Source organism: Phlebotomus papatasi, chromosome 2 (assembly GCF_024763615.1).
Source record: "Phlebotomus papatasi isolate M1 chromosome 2, Ppap_2.1, whole genome shotgun sequence".
Classification (NCBI taxonomy): domain Eukaryota; kingdom Metazoa; phylum Arthropoda; class Insecta; order Diptera; family Psychodidae; genus Phlebotomus; species Phlebotomus papatasi.
The window spans coordinates 108115544-108137073 of NC_077223.1; the positions used below are offsets into that span (position 1 = coordinate 108115544).

Here is a 21530-nt window from a genome sequence, read left to right on the forward strand (position 1 = left end):
TTCCTGCTAGATCCCTTTGTCACGAGAGCAAAACTTTACTCATATCCTGTTGTAGACAAAATCACAGCCCTGCTATCTGAGAAGATTTAAACTTTTTTATACTCGATTTCAAGTTTAAGACCTCAGAATGGAACACAGTCGTGTACTGGCCGTAAAGTCCTGATCCGATAATTTGAGGATCCTTCAGTCCGAGAATCGTCATCAACTTTAGATCGTCAGATCTACGCGATCTTCTGCAAAGATCATTACAAGCTTTGCACATGTCGATAGATCATTACGATTTCTGTAGGACTCGTCACGAACTCGTATAGTTTGTTAGACGTCTTGTAAATATCGATAAATCGTTAAGATCGTTGCGAAATCGTTGCAAGTTCAGTAGTGTTCGTCAGATCGTCTGGATCTTTGTAAAGATCATCTCGGTCTTTGCAGAGATCATCACGAACTCGTTGAATTCGTTACAGGGCATTGGTAACCTCGATAAATTTCTAAGATTTTTACAAAGATCCACAGAAAATTGATCATGATCACAAATCCTTGCAAATATCAATAAATTGCCGAAATCTTTACAAAGATCGTTGCGACTTTAACCCATTCAGTCAATGTACCAGAAATACTTGAGATAGAATGTTCATATTTTGGCATTAGTTTCTTACAGATTGATAGATGAATTTTTTGGAAAGAAATTTTTTTTATCTAATACGGGGGGGGGGGCGCGAGGAGCCCCTGTCAAACACACGTCTTAATGGTCGCTGAATTTAAATTCTGTGCATTAATTCATTACAAACTTTATTGCTTTAGATAGAGTAACTATCCAAGAAAACAAATTGGTCACTAGAATTCAAATCAGGAAAGAGGAAAGAGGCCAATTCTAACAAATTCGACGGGATGTCGGATTTTCCGTCCGCCATTTTGAGCAAAAATTTTGCATGACCTTCCACGAAGCAAGAAAACAATAACAAAATGTATTTTCATCTCTGTCGGACTATTTTTCCCAAGTAATTGAAGAATTAAAGTTACTAAAAATCCATTCCCGACAGCAATTCGAATAAAAATTGCCCAGGAATAAATAATCTAAAATCACTCAATTTGCGTATAATGTATAATACCATGGTAAGGAATGGGTTAATAGAGTTCGTTAGATCGTGTCGATCATTGCAGAGATCGTCACGAACCCGTAAAATTCTTAACAATCTTTGTAAGTGTCGATAGATAATTGCGATATTTTCAAAGATCGTTAGAAGTTTTATAGAGAGTTCGCTAGATCATTTCGATTTTTGCAGAAACCGCCGCGAACTCGTATAATTCGTTACAAGGCCTTGTAAACCTTGTTGCCTTGATCATCCCGATCTTCCCTGACATCGTCACAAAATCATATAATTTATTTACTCGTATAGGTCGATAAAAAAGCCCTTTAGATAGCAATAAATCTGGTGACGAACATCATACGCATCTGGTGGAATTTGGTAGTACTAAATTTTAGTACTGTCGCTGTCAGTCGAGTTAAAAAGTCTGTCATCAAGAGTCGCCATATTCATTCTTTGTCAAGACCTCGTGAAAGCATCAATTGAAGTGAAAGTTAAGAAATCTACGATTATCTTTTGAATTTAATTATCATTTATTTAAAAAAAAAATGTGTAAAGGAAAGCTAAATAAATTATCTCGTAAATAATTTATATCAAGAAAACGGATCCTTTTTACCGGATAAAGATTAATTCTCAGTCTTTACATTCAGGTATCTCGATTGGTTATTCTCTGGGATGCATCAGAGGACTCTCTACTTAACACAAATTAATTCTATACAGGTAACTTAATCAAAGTCGTTAAGGTCTTTGTAAAGATTGTTATAAGCTTTGTATAGATTTCTTCGGATCCTCTCGATCTTTGCAGAGGTCTTCACGAACTTGTATAGTCTGTTGCAAGGCTTGTAAATATGGATAGATCGCTATTATCTTTGCAAGCTTTTGCAGGCTTCGTCCGAACGGCACAATTTTTGAAGAGGATCGTCACGAACTCGTAGATTTCGTTACTGAACTTGTAAATAGCGATTGAAGATTAGAAGCTATGTAGGGTAAGTGTGCCAAATTCCGACCAGCTTGCAATTTCGGCCACCTTTTTTGTTCCTCGAATTTCCATGAACCTTGAGATTTTACGTACTCTAGAGATTATACAATGCAAAAGAATAACAAAAAATGTAGCTTCGACAAAAGAGATGACGTGAAAAAGATATTGGAAGAATTGCCGAAGGGCAAGGAACTATAAGAATGAAGGTGGCCGAAATAGGGCACCAAAGCTATGTCTATATTTTTATTCATTTTAAAATATATTCAGAATGATTTTAGAGTAAATAAAGACGCTAAACTCTTTACAAGGTTCCAAGCAACAGTCTTACAAAAGAAAAAAATCAATTTGTATTTAAAATATTACATTTCAAACTTAAGACATTGACGCTTGCATGCAACTATGCCGAAATTTGGCACACTTACCCTAGATGTGGACAGATCATTACGATCAGCAAAAATGGTTATAAACTTCATAGTGATCGATACGGTCTTTATTCTTTATACAGATTGACAGATCATCATGATCATTGCTAACAGTGCTAACATGACAGATTGGAACGATTTTTACAAAAAAAAAAAACAGTACTCGACTCTAATAAAGCATAAGCAAGCATCTTAATTAACTACCCCTCAATATTACATTTTATTACAGATCCACAAGAAAACTGTATATCTTCACAATTTTTCTTATTTCCTCCTTTAAATTAAAGTGAATTAAAAGAGGAATTGGGAATAAAAATAAACCTTCCGATTCAATTACACTGTGCAACGATGATTTTGTCGCCGGGTTCTCATGCTACTTTTTCTATTGCTAGGGTCAAATGATTTACGAAAATACTTATCATTTTGATTTCATTTGGATTTTGCGACTGGTATTTACGAAAAACGGTTTTTTCCGTTTTTTGATACTTGGGTGCCTATATCTCCGAATCTACTGAACCGATTTATTTCTCACTAAGGAATAATTTGTTCTCCTTTAGATGCCCGATAAATCCTCTGAACAGATGAAGTTCGTACAACCGACACCAGGGGCGCTGTAGTCCCATAAATGTCAGAAAACATGTAAAAATCGAAATTTGTAGCAACTTTGATCAAGAATATCTCGAAAACTAAAACTGTTCTTAACAATCTTATTTATGGGTTTGATAGAGAATTTTATTAGCTACATTTTTGTTCATATACAACTTTTTGCTCAGATTATTTTTTAGCCTCGAAATAGAGGTTCAAACGATAAATGAGCACCCAGCCAACTAGAGAAAACCCTCATTATTTCACACATTTTGACTTTTTCTTTTCAAGTTGAGGTAAATCCAGGATATTTTCATACTTTTTCTAAATTGCATAAGTTTAATAAATATATACATATTTTTTCTTTTACATCGGAAAATTTCTTAGCCCAAGATACACAGTCTCAAAGATGGCGTGACGCGCTTCATATTTCACTTGTGATTTTTGACAAAAATTTTAAAGTGCTCTATTTCGGGAAGAGGCCAAGATATTTTTTGCTATTTTTTTTTTTAAATCTGACATGTAATTTTATTCTCTTTAAAGGCGTTTCCAAACTTTCCCCTATCATTGTAGGAAGCAACGTCAAAATAAAAAAAAGGCAATTTGTTTATGAAAATTGATTCTAGTGTATAGACACCATAAATCGACATACTTTTGATTTTTTTTAAATTAAAAAGTATATTATTAACATAAAAAACTACATTCCCTCAAAGAAAGAGGGTCCACTTTTTTGTTGAACTACTTAATTTTTTTTTTGGAAATTCCCCAAAACAATTGAGTAGTTAAACTCAAAAATGGATAGACTTCTTTTCAGGGAGTATAGCACCACAATAGTATTTACCAAAAGGAAAAATATTGAAACTTTTGGATTTGGTATTTAAAAGAAAAAAAAGTTCAAATTTTTTTTTTGGTAAAAACAAAAGTTTTTCACATTTTTAGTACATATACGCTATTTTTTTTTTAAATATTTTAGACTTTGATCACTTTACTTTTCGAAAAAAATACAGTACGACTCCAATAGAGTCAACACATGTCATGTCTGCAATATTCTAAGTTATTTTTCTTGTTGAAGTTACTATTTCACTCATTCAAAATTGACTCAGATTGTTACTCGACAAAAGTAGTTTAAAAGTTTGACATTAAATTTGAAATTTTACATATTTTTACATATTTTTCACTGTGTTTGAAATTTTTAGGAATTAATACTATCAGAGTCGTACTGGACTTTTTATTTATATATTTCGCAATAAAAGTCTAAAACATTTTCAAAATAGAGTATATGTGCCAAATATATGTTAAAGTTTTGTTTTTGACAAAAAAAAATTTTTTGGACTCTTTTTTTTAAATACCAAATCCAAAAGTTTCAATATTTTTCCTTTTGGTAAATACTATTGTGGTGCTATACTCCCTGAAAAGAAGTCTATCCATTTTTGAGTTTAACTACTCAATTGTTTTGGGGAATTTCCAAAAAAAAAAAATTAAGTAGTTCAACAAAAAAGTGAACCCTCTTTCTTTGAGGGAATGTAGTTTTTTATGTTAATAATATACTTTTTAATTTAAAAAAAATCAAAAGTATGTCGATTTATGGTGTCTATACACTAGAATCAATTTTCATAAACAAATTGCCTTTTTTTATTTTGACGTTGCTTCCTACAATGATAGGGGAAAGTTTGGAAACGCCTTTAAAGAGAATAAAATTACATGTCAGATTTAAAAAAAAAATAGCAAAAAATATCTTGGCCTCTTCCCGAAATAGAGCACTTTAAAATTTTTGTCAAAAATCACAAGTGAAATATGAAGCGCGTCACGCCATCTTTGAGACTGTGTATCTTGGGCTAAGAAATTTTCCGATGTAAAAGAAAAAATATGTATATATTTATTAAACTTATGCAATTTAGAAAAAGTATGAAAATATCCTGGATTTACCTCAACTTGAAAAGAAAAAGTCAAAATGTGTGAAATAATGAGGGTTTTCTCTAGTTGGCTGGGTGCTCATTTTTCGTTTGAACCTCTATTTCGAGGCTAAAAAATAATCTGAGCAAAAAGTTGTATATGAACAAAAATGTAGCTAATAAAATTCTCTATCAAACCCATAAATAAGATTGTTAAGAACAGTTTTAGTTTTCGAGATATTCTTGATCAAAGTTGCTACAAATTTCGATTTTTACATGTTTTCTGACATTTATGGGACTACAGCGCCCCTGGTGTCGGTTGTACGAACTTCATCTGTTCAGAGGATTTATCGGGCATCTAAAGGAGAACAAATTATTCCTTAGTGAGAAATAAATCGGTTCAGTAGATTCGGAGATATAGGCACCCAAGTATCAAAAAACGGAAAAAACCGTTTTTCGTAAATACCAGTCGCAAAATCCAAATGAAATCAAAATGATAAGTATTTTCGTAAATCATTTGACCCTAGCAATAGAAAAAGTAGCATGAGAACCCGGCGACAAAAAAAAAGTTTGAAATTGTTGCACAGTGTTATTATATAAGATGAAAAACATCAACGAGATGGTAACATCTGTGGGGAATTGTATTATTTTTTTCCTCTTGCACACTCCAATCCAAAAAGGTAATTAAATCATGAATTATTCCGCGTGCATTTATATAAAAATTAAGAAAGAAATGGCAAAGAAATTGATGGTGTTTTTATATGTATTTTATTAAAATAATTAAGAGATATATACATCACCCTGCATCTTAGTCGTTTCTTTGTGCTTTTTTCTCTACTTTCCAACCCATTAACACTGCAAAATGATCAAAATGAATGTCAAAATGTGAACAAAATAAAACAACATAAATGACCCTTTTTTGGAAGTGAAATTGAGAGTGAAAAAGGTCTTTAAACGTGCGCCAAAAAACATGCGTTAAAAACATTTTCTCACATTTATTAAAGGTTTTAAACATAAAAATTGATTAATAAATAAATGCAGGGAAGTGGAAAAAATGCGTTCATTTGTCATATGCACTAGGCATGAATTGAATCATTAATTAGGTAAATTTATGATGATAATTTTATGTCCAAAAAGTTACAACAGAAAATAAAATCAGGGAAAAGAAAATTTTAGGAAGTTATTTTAATTCCTTGTTTTGAAAAGAAAAAGAACTACTTAAAAATCATAGACTGTAACTTTTAATGTTTCTAGAGTCTTTTATTTTGATTTATCTAGCGCACTATCTACAAATAAAAAGTAACTTTTCAATAATTTTTACGCAAATAAAACATTGCGAGGAAGCTTGTGATAAAATCAATTTATTAAGTACGTGGGCAACCATAAATTTTTCGATGATTTCTCTTTTTTTTTTGGACTACACAATTCATTTATCTGTTTAAATACAGTTTATTAAAATATAATGAGAAATTGGGATTTTATAAAGAAATCAGTCTTGTGCGATTTTAGTTTGTAGAGCGCGGAATATCACAAAGAGAAGTAACTTTTGTATCATTTGGAGTGAAATTTTGTGTATGAGAAAAATATATTATTAAATTTTTTGATGAGTATAATTTCAAAAAGAAAGATGCGCAAAAGTGTTTGAATAGAGTCAAATTTAATTGTGTTTAATTTTATGAGTTTCACGCGACACGTTTAATCAGAGAGTTTTGTATTAAATGATCTTGTTTGAATTTTAGATTTTTCTCTAAAATTTTCAAGTGCAAAAATGAGAAAAATCTCTTAAAAAATTAAATGCAATTATATACGCTTTTTTTAATTTAAAAAACAACTCAAATGATTTCCTTTATTTTTAAATATGATTAAAAGATTGACATGTGAATATTTTGTTTATTATATGCCAATGACCTTCAAACATTTCATATAACGATTTTCCAATGTTAAATGTACAGCAGGGCACTGAAGTCGATTATAAATAACAATAGCCTGCGACTTTTTAGGGTTTGAGTCCCCATGGAAAAAAAGATTATTTTTATACTACTTAGAATCGATAAAAATCCGATTCTTAAGGAAAAATCTTAAAAATCACGAATTTTCGAATTTTTGCTTCCTTGCAAATATTGCGACTTTCTTTCACATTTCCAGACAAGAATAAGGGAAAACCTCTCGGGGCCCATAATGATAACTAACAATTACGAATAAATAAATAAATTTGAAAAATAAATTCCTTAAATTTTCAAAAAATTTGTTCAAACTTTTTGGGTACGCCCCGTCCTCAAAAGACGTAAAATGTACAGTAGAGTCTCGCTATAGGCCATCGCTCTATAGTCCACAATTTATCGACCGTTGATTTCAAAACACTGATTTTAAGTTAGGTTATGTTTTTTAGTATGCGACATACATAATTATTTTAATATTTTTGGCAAACTTTATTAAGTAGTTGTGATAATTGTGATCCACAATGAAGAGAGCAAGGACAAGTACCACAATCGCAAAGAAAGTGGAAGCCGTCGAGCAATTTCAATACTAAAAACACTGTGCGACACGTTGTGGGTGTCTTTGACGAGAGTGCCAAAACTTGTTAGAGGGTCATTTAAGGACCTCATATCTGCAATCTGTTTGTCCGGGTCACCTCTAGATTTTTTTGGAAAAGAATTTTTTGTTTTTTGCTGTTTTATAAAATTCAAAAATTCATATCTCCGGTTCTAATTATCCGGTGGTAGTCAACATAAAGCTAAACTGACGCGTAATTTCATCCTCTATAACTCTTGTGAACATATCAAGTATCTACGATGAAAATGAAGTATATTTTTTAAAGATTTTTTGAAAAAGGGCACCTAAAATGGTGCATTTTTCTGTGTTTTTTCCATCTTCTAGTAATTTTCCCACTTTAATAGAGCATTTTATATGTCAAATAACTATGCCTAAAAGTTAGAGAATTTAATATTCTTTAATTTTCTTTTGGTTTGAATTTTCTATCCTAATTCGTTTATTCACAATAATTTTTTGAAAATAAAATGCATTATTATAAAAATAAAATCTCTTATTATATATAATTATTTGGTATCTTTATCTAACCTACTGAAGAGCATTCTCTTTTGCACTCTCACTTACACATTTCATATAAAAAGAGGCGAAATGAAAAAAAGAGACGTATATAGAAATAAAGAGAGAAGAATAGTTTTTTGGCACTCATAACAGCTATTCTTCTCTCTCTATTTCTAAATACGTCTCTTTTCTTTCATTTCACCTCTTTTTATATGAAATGTGTAAGTGAGAGTGCAAAAGAGAATGCTCTTCAGTAGGTTAGACAAAGATACTAATATAATTATATATAACAAGAGATTTTAATGCACTTTATTTTCAAGAAATTATTGTGAGTAACCAAATTAAGATAGAAAATTTAAACCAAAAGAAAATTAAAGAATATTAAATTCTCTAACTTTTAGGCATAGTTATTTGACATATAAAATGCTCTATTAAAGTGGGAAAATTACTAGAAGATGGAAAAAACACAGAAAAATGCACCATTTTAGGTGCCCTTTTTCAAAAAATTTTTAAAAAATATACTTTAATTTCATCGTAGGTGCTTGATATGTTTACAAGAGTTATAGAGGATGAAATTACGCGTCAGTTTAGCTTTATGTGACTACCACCGGATAATTAGAACCGGAGATATGAATTTTTGAATTTTATAAAACAGCAAAAAACAAAAAATGCTTTTCCAAAAAAATCTAGAGGTGACCCGGACAAACGGATTGCAGATTTGAGGTCCTTAAATGACCCTCTAACAAGTTTTGGCACTCTCGTCAAAGACACCCACAAAAAGGTAAATTTTGTCGCACCGTGAAATCATTGATAATTTTAAAAAATTACATGGACTATAGTGCGACCCAAGTGTCAAATTTGAAACCAAATATGGACTGTAGCGAGACTCTACTTACTGTAACAGTTCCCGCCATTTGCTTTTTGACGCAACCTTGTAACAGCAAAAGAAGAATTCAATCAAAAATCGTTGCAAAAAGAACTTTGTGCTACGATAATCGTTAGAAATATTACTACGAATGATGATATCTGATTGATTTTATTAGACAAGATCATAAAAATTTTTATCGTAGAAGAAAAAGGACAGATAATCCTAACCGGCTTATGTAGGTGAGATTCTTAACGTGAGCTAACTCGGAGTGCATGCAAATTCGATTTGATGCTGAAGTAGGGAGACGCCATTCAGTTATCTTGAATCAAATTCGTGAAATTATACAAGTTTTGTATTTGAACCAAAATGTCAAGGATTTGGATGAACTGACAGAAAAGTGTTATATGGGTGAAATGTAGACCAGAATGTTCTCTATAATTTTGCTATAGAACTTGAACTCATCGATTACTCAGAAGCCAAGATAAGCGAGGTTTTTTTGTTTCTTAACTCGTTTTTTCATCCAGAGTGCCCCAAGTAGTCATTTGTTGAGCTTCAACTATTTCAAAGAATTGTTGTATTTTGTGGGACTTTCCATTTAAAACCCTATTTTAAGTGTCTTGGTGGAGTAGAGGCAGTCAAATTGGCATCTGAGTGATTTCAAAGCGTTATTATGGGAAAAATCAATTTTTTCACACTTAAACGGCAAAATCGGAGTGATAGCGTAGTCTGACCGGAAAATGATGTATGGACGAAATGTAGAGACAAATGTGCTCTACAATTATGTTGAAGTAATCATCAAAATCGGTTCAGCGACAGTCGAGATAATTGAGGTTATGTGATATTGAAATTGGTTTTTCGACTGTGGCGCCCCTGGTGTTGGTCCCACGAAGTTCAAACATTCTAGAAAGTTGTAGCATTTGGTGAGATCTTTCGTTTAAGCCCTCATTCATCAAAATCGGTCACATAGAACCGGAGATATGATTTTTTGAATTTTGTGAACTTTGACCCCTCATATCTCCGGTTCTATGTGACCGATTTTGATGAATGAGGGCTTAAACGAAAGATCTCACCAAATGCTACAACTTTCTAGAATATTTGAACTTCGTGGGACCAACACCAGGGGCGCCACAGTCGAAAAAGCAATTTCAATATCACATAACCTCAATTATCTCGACTGTCGCTGAACCGATTTTGATGATTACTTCGACATAATTATAGAGGACATTTGTCTCTACATATCGTCCATACATCATTTTCCGCTCAGACTACGCTATCACTCCGATTTTGCCGTTTAAGTGTGAAAAAAATGATTTTTCCAATAATAACGCTTTGAAATCACTCAGATGCCAATTTGACTGCCTCTACTCCACCAAGACACTTAAAATAGGGGTTTAAATGGAAAGTCCCGCAAAATACAACAATTCTTTGATTTAGTTGAAGTTCAACAAATGAACACTTGGGGCACTCTGGATGAAAAAACGAGTTAAGAAACAAAAAACCTCGCTTATCTTGGCTTCTGAGTAGTCGATGAGTTCAAGTTCTACGGCAAAATTATAGAGAACATTCTGGTCTACATTTCACCCATATAACACTTTTCTGTCAGTTCATCCAAATCCTTGACATTTTGGTTCAAATACAAAACTTGTATAATTTCACGAATTTGATTCAAGATAACTGAATGGCGTCTCCCTACTTCAGCATCAAATCGAATTTGCATGCACTCCGAGTTAGCTCACGTTAAGAATCTCACCTACATAAGCCGGTTAGGATTATCTGTCCCTTTCTTGCCTCTATGAGCGATAGGGACAAAAATAGCCAAAAATTTATGTAATTTTTCTGACGATAATGACTGTTAATTTTCACTCTAATGAAAAATATTATGTTTGAGTATTGTAGTTTCTTTTTCCAAAACGGTTTTGATTATAACAAATTGGAAGTATAAATAATAAATTAAAATCAATTTTAAATATGAAAATTTAAAAATTCGCCATTTTTGAGCTTAAATATTTACTACATAGCAAATAGCTAGAGACTTGCAAAAAATATTCTAGATTCCTTCAACCTTCTACTTTGCAATTATGTACAAACATAAGAAAAAATAACTTTAGTTTAGGTAGTCAGGAAAAGTTATTTTCTTTATGGGACACCGGTGTTCCAATCGTCCTTAAAGGGTTAATGGTCACTATAATGTCAGCACTTCGACTGTAGATTCACATCATTTTTGATTGTTATCGTTGTTATCAGAGTAATAAGATTTTAGTTAGACTGCTGTAATGGCTGTAACGCAGTATTAAAAGCGCTTAAACGACATCTTTATAAAGATGTTATGATTCAAAGTTCAAACGGTTAGAGATAGAGACCTGGGACCTTCGATGGACCTGCCATAAGTCGACCCAAGGATCATTAGCATGCCCTTCATTTTCCCCATTCCTCCCCTTATCCTCCAAAACTATATTTCTTAGTATTTCTTAAAAACGTCTCGTACGATTTTTCCATTTTTGGATACATTTTAAAGGTTATTCATGCGTACATTTCGTCCATATGAAAATACCTCAGAAAAATTTCGGTTCGACAGAATGTAGCAGGAAATAGACGAAGACACTGAACCTTTCACTGGTAAAAATGAATGGTTCACCAGGGATCATTTCAAAAGAATCAAGGCCTAAAAGGTTCATTTTCATCAAATCACTTGAATTGAATTTATTCTTCTTTAATGAATCACTTTAGTGATCCAAGTAAAGGATCACATTCAATAATACATTTAAAGGTTCTTCGAATCGATCATTTCAGAAAGATCGATGTTCAAGAATATTTTTCTGCCAACTAATAAAAGGAAAACAGCGAAAATGAGTGTTTTTAGGTTTAATAGGAATTCTGTGTCAGTCAGACAGATTCTGTGTCAGTCAGTCGAATGGTGAACATCACGGATCAAGTTGTGAGCAAAGTCCAAGTGCAGTGTAACAACTCTCACCTGTACGTGATTTTCCGTGCCATATTCGATACCTGATGAAGAGGACATTCATCCTCGAAACGTCGTAGAGAATAAAATTGTGAAAATCAAGAAAGGTTCAGTGTCTCCGTCTATTTCCTTCTATGAAAATACCGTTGAATAATTTCTAATAGCGGTTTTTCAAGGTTAAAGGTTTAAAAGGCTATACAAAGCGAAATCCTCGACGGAAAGGGTTAATGTTTGGGTTCGTTGGAATGGTCTTGGAATTTCTGACAAGTCTGAACCGATTCCAATCGATTATGTACCAAAAAGTCCTTCAGCTATTTTCGATCGATTTTTCGAATGATGTACATCTTTCTAACCTAGAGGCGAAACGGTAAGAGATATCGATTTCCGGTCTCCGGCGACCCCCCTCCCTTAAAAGTGAATATTCTCTGAATAATTGAACAGATTACTTTCGAGCGTCAATTCATATTTTTCTTTTATTATAATATTTTTCTTTATACATTTTTGTTCTGCTTCATCTGCATATATTCAATAGGATGTCTTCGTTTCTGATGAGTGTATTTATTGGCGTTGCTGTTGAATTGTTTGGGACAGAAGAGGCAGGTGTATAACATCTGACTTGCGGAATGAGTCGCGATGTGTTCCTTTAATCCTAAGGGTTTCTTGAAAGCCTTGCCGCATAGATGGCAAGCATATTTCCTAACTTTAATATGACTGAACTGAATGTGATTCTTCAGTGCAAATCGATTGGGTGCTTCCTTGCCGCACATGTTGCACTTGAAGATTTCACCGGCTTCATTGTGCCGCTCTATGTGAATCTGCAGCAATTTCTTTTTCTTCAGCATCTTTCCACACTTTGGACAACAAAATTTAGGAGCTGCTGTATTTGAATGATTGTCTTTCATGTGGACGTTATAGTCGCATTTTGTTTTGAAAATTTTAGCACAAATTTCACAAATAAATTTGGCGGATTCATCATGAGTTCGTAAGTGTGCCTTCATAACACAATCCAGTGAAAATGCCTTATCACACTGGGGACATTTAATGTTTTTCTCCTTTTCCTCCAAATGAGTATGTTGATGACGATTGAGACGAGATCCTGTGATAAATGTTCGTGGACACTTTTCGCATTTGAATTTGTGCAATTCGCGTGGGGAGTGTGTACTCAAAATGTGCAAATTCAATCCAGTTTCAGTGAGAAATCCCTTGGAATCGCATTGTGTGCACTTAAATTTATTGGGATTTATGTGACTATTGAGATGATTAACAAGTCTTGTGCGATTTTTTAGCTCCCTGTCGCAACAGACCACGATAGCTTCTTCATTGTGAACACTTAAAGTGTGAGCCTTAAGCTTGAGGAAAGTCTCAAAGGGTTCTGAACAAATACTACATTTCAGTTCAAAGAATTGACTTATTATTTCATCTTCTTCCTTTAAATCATTTAAACTCCGTCGTCGAGGTTTCTTAGAATCGTCTTCTGGATTTTCCTCAACATTCAATGGAGTTTTCGTACTGTTTCCCTTGCTATTGCTCGGAATTGTCTGCCATTCCTCATCATCAACGGCAGATCCTGAGGGATTTTTCTTCGGTCGACCACGCTTCTTAACCACCGGCTCTGGCAATCCTTCCAAAGCATTGCAAGACGAATCATTGAAATTCTGATCAAAATTCCAGTCTGTTGATTCAGAATCCAAAGGAATATCTTTCACATCAATCAATTCAAAATCAGACTTTATCCCAATGGGTTCCATTGGTGCTACACATTCTCCAGGTTCCCCATAGAGATCCCGGAGAATGATCTCTGAGTTCCGGACAGTTGTCATAAAATTCAAGCATATTTCAACAATCCCTAAACACCTATTGCAAATAAATTTAGGCCAATTGTCTGTCTCTTGAACCTAGGAATTGCATATGTAAATTTTATTTTTCCACCCAAAAATCTATCCCAGGCGTCCCAGAAATAGTTTACTCACAATTATTCCCAGATGTAAGGTTAGAGATTCATGCAAGTTCTTCTCGATAATTGAAGAATATTCCGTAACTCTCTCAACGCAAAATCTACACAATTCATCTCCCTCATTGTAATCCACTATTTCTGTTTTTATTTCACATTTAAAGTCAGTGATACTATTTAAAAATGACATTTTCACCGAAAATCTCTCAGTGTTTTATGTTTACACTCTTTGACATATTCACTGAAAAAAGAATGAATGAGACATGAACGCACACGCTTCTTAACCGTCCCCATAAACCAGAAGTGCGGAATTCTTTTGGAAATTTAGAGGCGAATTCCGATCATTCTGTGGAATTCCGTATGAAAAATTTTAGCGCCTCAAGCGGTGATTGACACGAAGTTACAGTCAAGTGTGCTAATCCGGGCGCTTCGCTATCTGGATCGTTTATGACTAATCCACTTAAAATATTTTTATTTCCGTAATATAGACACTAGAGTAACAATATAACTATTCAAGTTTGAGAAAAAACAAAAATTATATTTTTATCCATTAAATAAATGAGTGTATAGGCATGGAGAATTCATAAACCAGTTCCTCCAGATGACATCTGAGGACTTTAATAAACTGTTCCCTTTTCTACTTAATTTATTATACTTTTCTGGAAGAAAAAGGGGTGGCAAAACATCCCCAGGCTTTGCGGAATATTCGAACTTGTTACTTAGTTGTTATATACCTCGTAAATATTTTCGCATGATTTATTGTTTACCGGCTCTCAACCGATTTAAACAATTTCATAAATTACTCAAAGGATCGCTAAAAATTGCTTAGGAGAAATGAAATTAGTTTCCGGACAAAAATTATTTATCGGTTATAAATCGGTTCATAACCGATTGAAACCGGTTCAGACTTGTCAGAAATTCCAAGACCTTTCCAACGAGCCTAAACATTAGTCTTTCGGATGAGGAATACGTTCGCTAAAGCCTTTTAAACATTTAACATTGAAAAACCGCTATTAGAAATTTTACAACGGTATTTTCGGATGTGAATGAAATGTCTGCCTAGATATCTCGCGACATGTTTTAGAGCAGTCTCCAAAAACAATATAATTTTGCAGGGAATTGGAAAGTGAGGGGCATGTTAGTGGTCCCTATGTTAGAAGGTCCCAAGCCTTTCTATAACCGTTTGGCCTCTAATCGTGTCCAAACAAATGGTTATACAATTTTACTTCAAAGTATCTTAAATGCTAATTGAAGACCTCAGATCATTTTAATTATGAAATGGATACAAAGGAGACCACTCTTCCTCGTATATATATTATATAATTATATGTATAATGCCTCCGGTACACCTTTTAGCTCGGTATGATTTCAGGAAATAAAAATTCGCGTCCATTTCTATCTCAAAAGATTTTCATAAGTTTATTCCACTCTTTGGGTCTCAAAATTAGATTGAACTAAATTTAATTTGATGTGATATTCAAAAGAAGAAGAAGAGTCTGAAAGACTGGGATAGGCATATGCAAATCTTTAAACAAAGAAAAGCATGTGAATTTCGGTTACACGAAATTTTCTTGATCCAAAGTGTGTGCCAGAGCCATAAAAGTATAAAATAAACTTGAAGTATAAAATAAGTTGCCGTACCTTTCTTTCTCATAAGGTTTGCATAAGTCTGTCCCACCCTTTCGGACTCCAAATTGGACTGAACTAAATTTAATTTGGCATGATGTTCAAAATCAGAAGAAGAGTGCAAAAGAATAGGACAGACATATGCTAAACTTTTAAGAAAGGAAGAGATGTGAATTTTGACTTTATGAAATTTACTTGATCTAAAAGATGTGTCGTGACCATAAAGATTTATTTTTTTGGGCATTGTGTAAATGAGCAGTAAAAAGTTAAAGTTGAGCAGTAACAAAAAAATTTAAAACAGTGATATTATCGACCAAATTTTGGCAAACGGAAAATAAGAGGCTTTTCATTCAATCTGCAATAATTTTTAAATATTGAATAGGGGAAAGTGCCCATGCTTGATAACATTGGAAGCTTCGTAATGACTAAATTTTCTATGTTTCACAATATATATGTGACTCTTCGCAACTATATTTTAAAAACTATGGGAAAGTGGCCAGTTTTTAAAATATATTGCGGAGTCACGTTTATTGAGAAAGATGAGAAAAATTTAGTCATTACGAAGCTTTCAATGGTATCAAGCATGGGCACTTTCCCCTATATAACTTAGACCCATTTTTGCAAAGATTTAAGTTTTTCACTGACCATAATTAGATATTTTACTGCTCATTTTTAATTTTTTACTGACCATTTTGATTTTTATACTGCTCGTTTGCTTTTTTCCCATTTTCTTACAGACCTAAATTTAATTTTTTATGTCTGTGGCACACCTTTTAGATCGGGAAAATATCATGAAATCAAAATTCATGTTTTTTTCTTTCTTTCTCGCCTTTGAACTCTTCTTCATTTCCTTGAATGTCGTCGCAACAAATTCAATTTGGTTCAAACCAATTAATGCGAAAGAATAGAATAGATTATAATGTAAAACGTTTGAGAAAGAAAAGGATGTGAATTTTGATTTCATAAAATTTGCCTGATCTAAAAGCTATGTGAGAAGAATTACTAGCCAAGTTTAATTTACTGGTCAATTTTAATTTTTTATGGATCTGCCACACATTTTAGATCAGGAAAATTTCATAAAGTCAAAATTCACATCCCTTTCATTCTTAATTCTATCCTACTCTTTCGCACTCTTCTTATTCTTTTGAACATCACACTAAATTAAATTTAGTTCAGTCCAATTTTGAATCCCAAAGAGTGGGATAGAGTTATGAAAATCTTTCGAGATAGAAAGGACACGAATTTAGACTTCATGAAATTTTGCCGATCTAAAAGTGTGCCGGGGGCATTACTAAAAGAATCATTTTTACTGCTGATTAATTTACTGCCTTATGGTTCCGGCACACCTTTTAGATAAGGAAAATTTCATGAAATCAATATTCACATATTTTGCTTATGTCTATCGCGTCTATCGCATTCCTAATTCGATTGAGCTGAATTAAATTTGTTGTAATGTTTAAAAGAAGAAGAAGAGTGCGAAAGAATGAGATAGATATATGCAAAGTGTGTGAAAAGGAAGAGATTCGAATTTTGATTTCATGAAATTTTCCTGATGTAAAAGGTGTGCCGAAGCCATTATGATTATGTTTCATATTTTAAATAAATTTTGGAAGGTTAGTTAGGTTAAAAAGAGCAAAACGGTAATAAGCAAAGGACTTCGCGTCTATTTCCAGCCGAAAACATTATTTACCTTGATTTACACCCTAAAAAATCCATTATAAGATAAATTAATTGACCAAACCGTTTTCATGCATTGCCTGCATTGACTTCTAAGGAAAATTTATCTATTTGGATTATTAGGTTGCAGAAAAATCTTATGACGCCACGCCTTTTAAAATGTCCGCCCACTTTTCTCAATTCTTATTCGCACTACCATGAGAGTGCCGAACTACTAAAGGAATGAATATTAGCTATATATTTAATACTTGTGTATAGTAAAATTTGCATAAATTTCTTTTGGCTTGATTTCATAAAGCCATTAAACTTTTTAATGACATATTTTGCATTTGACATTTTGCATTTGCATCGTGTTGGACTTTCTAAGTAATATGCGTACAATTAGATTTAGGTCATGCCAGACATATTAAAGTAAAATTTTTTGAATTATACTATTGTTTAACAATATATTTTAAGCAAACCATTAAATGAATCGCGAATAGTGCTCTTTAGGGTACATTTCAGAGTCTCACGCACTAGAAGTAGACCACACCCCAAGGCATTGGCCAGGAATAATGTAAACAAGTAGGCGTGGCTACAAAAGGGCGTGGCATATTTTTTTTCTTATTTTTACCTGTAAAAAAAAGTTTTATTTCTTTTTTCTGATACTTGCAAAATATTATTTAAGAGGGCGAGGGTGTTTTTTAAAGGGCGTGGCTTAAAATATGCCTGGGAGGAGCTTACTCAAAAAATCAATATAAGCTTCTTGATAATGAAATAGAAATTTTTAATTAGGTTTTATTTATTCACTAATTTAAGCACTAATGTACATATGTATTTCTTTATGCAAAATTTGTCATAAAATGTCCAAAAAAACGTCATCTTAAATTTGTGAAAGATATAAAACAAGAGATTAGCCAAATTTCTGTTTTAATCTGTGCATATCTTTTTTTTTTGTTGCTTTTGATTTCATATGCATTTCCGATTGCTGTATTATTTATAGCAGACTCTTAATCCCTGACTTTCAGTCTCTTGTTCTCAAGTTTTCTTTTTTTATTTTTATAATATTAATTTCTCGAATTTCGCATGTTTTTTTTTACTTTTTTCCACATTTCTTTCTAAATTTCACTGCTTTGTTTTTTTTTTGGTATTCTACAATAAATTTTAAAATTGTATAAATTTCTTGTCAGAGATCTTTTAAACTTAAAAATGCGTTTCTCACGGCGGCAATTGAACTATAAGAGAATTTTAAACTCTCTTTTTATTGAAGAAAGCATACAAACTTTTTTCTATCTCTTTCCCTCATTCATAAAACTAATTGATAATGGCTTTTGTGTTTTTGGGGATATATAAAATTGAAGAAATCGGTTTTTATTGCAAAATGTATCACAATTGTGAAAAGTTCTTCTCTTTAGCAAAAATTTCTGTGTCAATGGTAATTTTCCCAGCAACGCCAACAACGTGAAAATGAACGGATACCAACTCTTGGCAATTTTGTATTCATGATCGTGAGATTTGTTTCACTTTTTTTTTCGCGGATCACCAATCAATTAATTGTGGATCATTTTATGCACATTGAGAGTGAATAATGTTGATTCATGTTTCATCTGCGAAGAGAGAGAATGCATATCGTTTCTTTTTCGCCACACGATATTTTTTTTTATATTTAAGAGTTATATTATTTCTATAACTTTACGGAGAGATCAATTAGAATCCTTAATCTTGCATTTAATCTAATTGATCATACTGATCGTACAAACGTCACTTATATTCTGCTCTTCACAGATTGTTCATTTTAGTGAATTCCTTATGACTTTTTCTCCCGAAGTATACGCTTAAGTGTAGATCTCATTGAAAAGATTGAATTGATGAAATTTTCAAAGTATCACTAGATGAGACATGGTTATAAATAAAGAGAAGGGGCCGTTACCCTCCACAATACGATACTAAACGATTTATAAATACGCATAAAACTAAAAATAATTTAATGGTGATTTTTTTTAATAAACATTATACAAAATCTTATCAAAGTCCTGATGGATTAATGGAAAGACTCTAGGATAGCTTTTAGCCATTTTGACCAATTTTCCAGCATTATCTCCAAGAAAAGACCTCTTGATTTCCTTAGTAATCTTTAATATTACGAAACCCGTCTGATTAAACAAGATCAGGTGTAAAATTGATATTTTCCCCAATCAGGGGCCTCTCAACATTTCATTTTTCCATACGTTTTTGCATAGAAGCACTGAAGACTATTGGCAAGTTTTTTCCTAAAGAGAATTGACTTATCAGACTGATATATTTCGAAATCGTACACTAAAAGCTATCTAAAAATACATATTTCATAATGTTCGCCGAAATAATACAAGAACTACGAGCAAATTTGTTTAAGTCGCGGTGCAATAGCTGCAAAATTTTTACAAGGAAAAGTGAAAAATATCTTCACTTTTTATTAGGCTTGATAGGCCCCTGCCCCAATTGATATCGTATTTTTAACCCAATTGTCACCAAGCAAGGCTCATTCAGAAATGTTTTCTACTTTTGAGGATTTACGTGAAAAAGTTCTCGTCGTTATTTAATAATTTGAGATCATAAAAACGATAGAAACCGATGAAACAATAGATTATTGGCAAATCTATAACTTCCGGAGGGACTTTCAAAGAAGAACTGTAGCTACTTTTAGTCTCTTTTGCTTAAAAAAAACAATATTTAATTTAACTAATGAAGAATTTATCAGCTGTCTGAACCACTTAAAATCTTAAGTCTTAAGTCTTTGCAGTCTAAAATTTAACTTGGAATATACAGTATCGGCCAAAAGTTTCTTGACAAAGTTATGTTCGATAAATCAGATGGAAAAAAAATAGAAAAAATTACTTTTTTTCTTTTAGCAAATGAGTTGTCTATAAATCTATAGATGTTATTAATGTGTTTCAAAAAAAAAAAATAAATTTTATTTTAATATCAAAAATAATTCTTTTCATTTTTCATAGACCAAAAGTTTCTTGACAAATTTGAAAAGGTGGCTCAAAATGGTAAAATACGTGCAATCAACACCTTGCAATCAAACTACCGCTTAATAAAATCCTAGTTAGTGTAGGGTTACCCTAGTTCAAACTAGCTTGGACATGTGCTGGCCCTTACTCGCATCTTTGGCATATCTTTTGAAAGGATCCCCAATGTTTTTTTTTTCAAGGTTGTATGCTAATAAGGCTCTACAGAACGTGATCCTCAATCGATTGTGGCAAATAAGAATTCACTTGAAAGGTCTTTGAATTTAGTACGAAATTGAACTGATTACCAAAAAGGTATAAAATGTTAATGAGTGGAAATATAGATATACTCATTCTTTACAAATTTCGATCAGTTTTTGGAACGATCTATAAATCGGTTTAAAATGGTTATAAACCGGTAACATAAGTTGAATCCTCGAACTCGTAGCTACAAAACATACCCCTTTCGCATCACCTTTTACACGAGTTCGAGCTTTTAGCTAAACTGAAACACTGCAAGTCCCTCTTTGTGCATTTTAAAAGAATCATTCATGGTGCAAATTACATGTCAAAGTATCAAATTTTATATCAAGATGCTCTTCAAATGTTATATCACTTTTGATATTTCCAATCAATGTTTATGCAGTTTTAAAAACCGGGAAATTGTGATTTTTTTTATTGGAAATTATGTAAAATGGTTTCATAAAAGATGATGCTAAAAGTGGAAACAAATCGCGATTTTATGGTAGTCACAGTTTTATTTGCATAAAAGAGCAAAAATATTCATCAGATGGAGGAATAACAATTTCATTTTGATGCATAATATGCAACACACTTCTTCATCACGATAATGACTATATTGTGATGTCATGTAAGAATTTTATTGAATATGATTTAATATTTTAATTGCCATGCCATGGAAATTAGATAAATTAATTGTAGCTATTCACACTTCCTCTCAAGAGGTCATTAAATGGTTCAAAGACTTCTGTACAAACAATTTATTCAGCAAAAATAAATTACTTCAGTGTTTTGAGAGATTTCTCGAAAAATTTTTCGTTAAAAAGTATACCTGATTAATGTATTTTTGGTGTTATTTAGTGGCATTGATTAATCTTGGATCGTCTTTTCTTAACCTTGAAAAGAGAATTCTGAAGAATTCTTCAGAATCTCTTAATGGCTAATAATTTTGATGGGGCTTCTTTGGTCATTTTGCGTTTTGTGTTCCTAAAAAAAAAGTGTACACTGTTCGGAATAAGCTGAAAATGTCCTGATAGTTTTCTGAAGCAACTCATGTAAGCTGCTTCTTGAGTGATGTGGTTCATTTTAGGTTAGCGTAATCTAACCTTAAAAATTTCAAAATGTAAACAATTGACTAAATAATATTGTTCTGCGCTTTCTCATTTGCAATTTTCTAGCTTCTATAACCTTCAGAAACTTTCTAGATTAATTATAATATTGCTAAAAGAGCT

At 32.5% G+C, this 21530-nt stretch overlaps 2 protein-coding genes across 2 annotated transcripts in view; one reads left to right on the forward strand and one right to left on the reverse strand.

Annotated features, from left to right (window-relative positions):
* Positions 1 to 21530, forward strand: part of LOC129800727 (uncharacterized) — a 37299-nt gene that overhangs the window by 5625 nt on the left and 10144 nt on the right. The window lies entirely within an intron of this gene.
* On the reverse strand, positions 12282 to 14079 carry LOC129800728 (transcription factor grauzone-like). The gene is made up of 2 exons (XM_055845335.1): positions 13806 to 14079; positions 12282 to 13730 (listed from the first exon to the last, which is right to left on the reverse strand). The coding sequence occupies exons 1-2, from the start codon at positions 13974 to 13976 to the stop codon at positions 12327 to 12329; spliced, it is 1575 nt and encodes a 524-aa protein (XP_055701310.1). The 5' UTR covers positions 13977 to 14079; the 3' UTR covers positions 12282 to 12326.

What these genes read in the sequence shown, in the direction of transcription:
- LOC129800728 (XM_055845335.1), bottom strand. Translation starts at nt 13,976, where the DNA reads ATGTCATTTTTAAATAGTATCACTGACTTTAAATGTGAAATAAAAACA. An exon ending in CCTTACATCTGGGAATAATT is followed by an intron (nt 13,731 to 13,805) that starts GTGAGTAAACTA and finishes TGCAATTCCTAG; the next exon opens with GTTCAAGAGACAGACAATTG.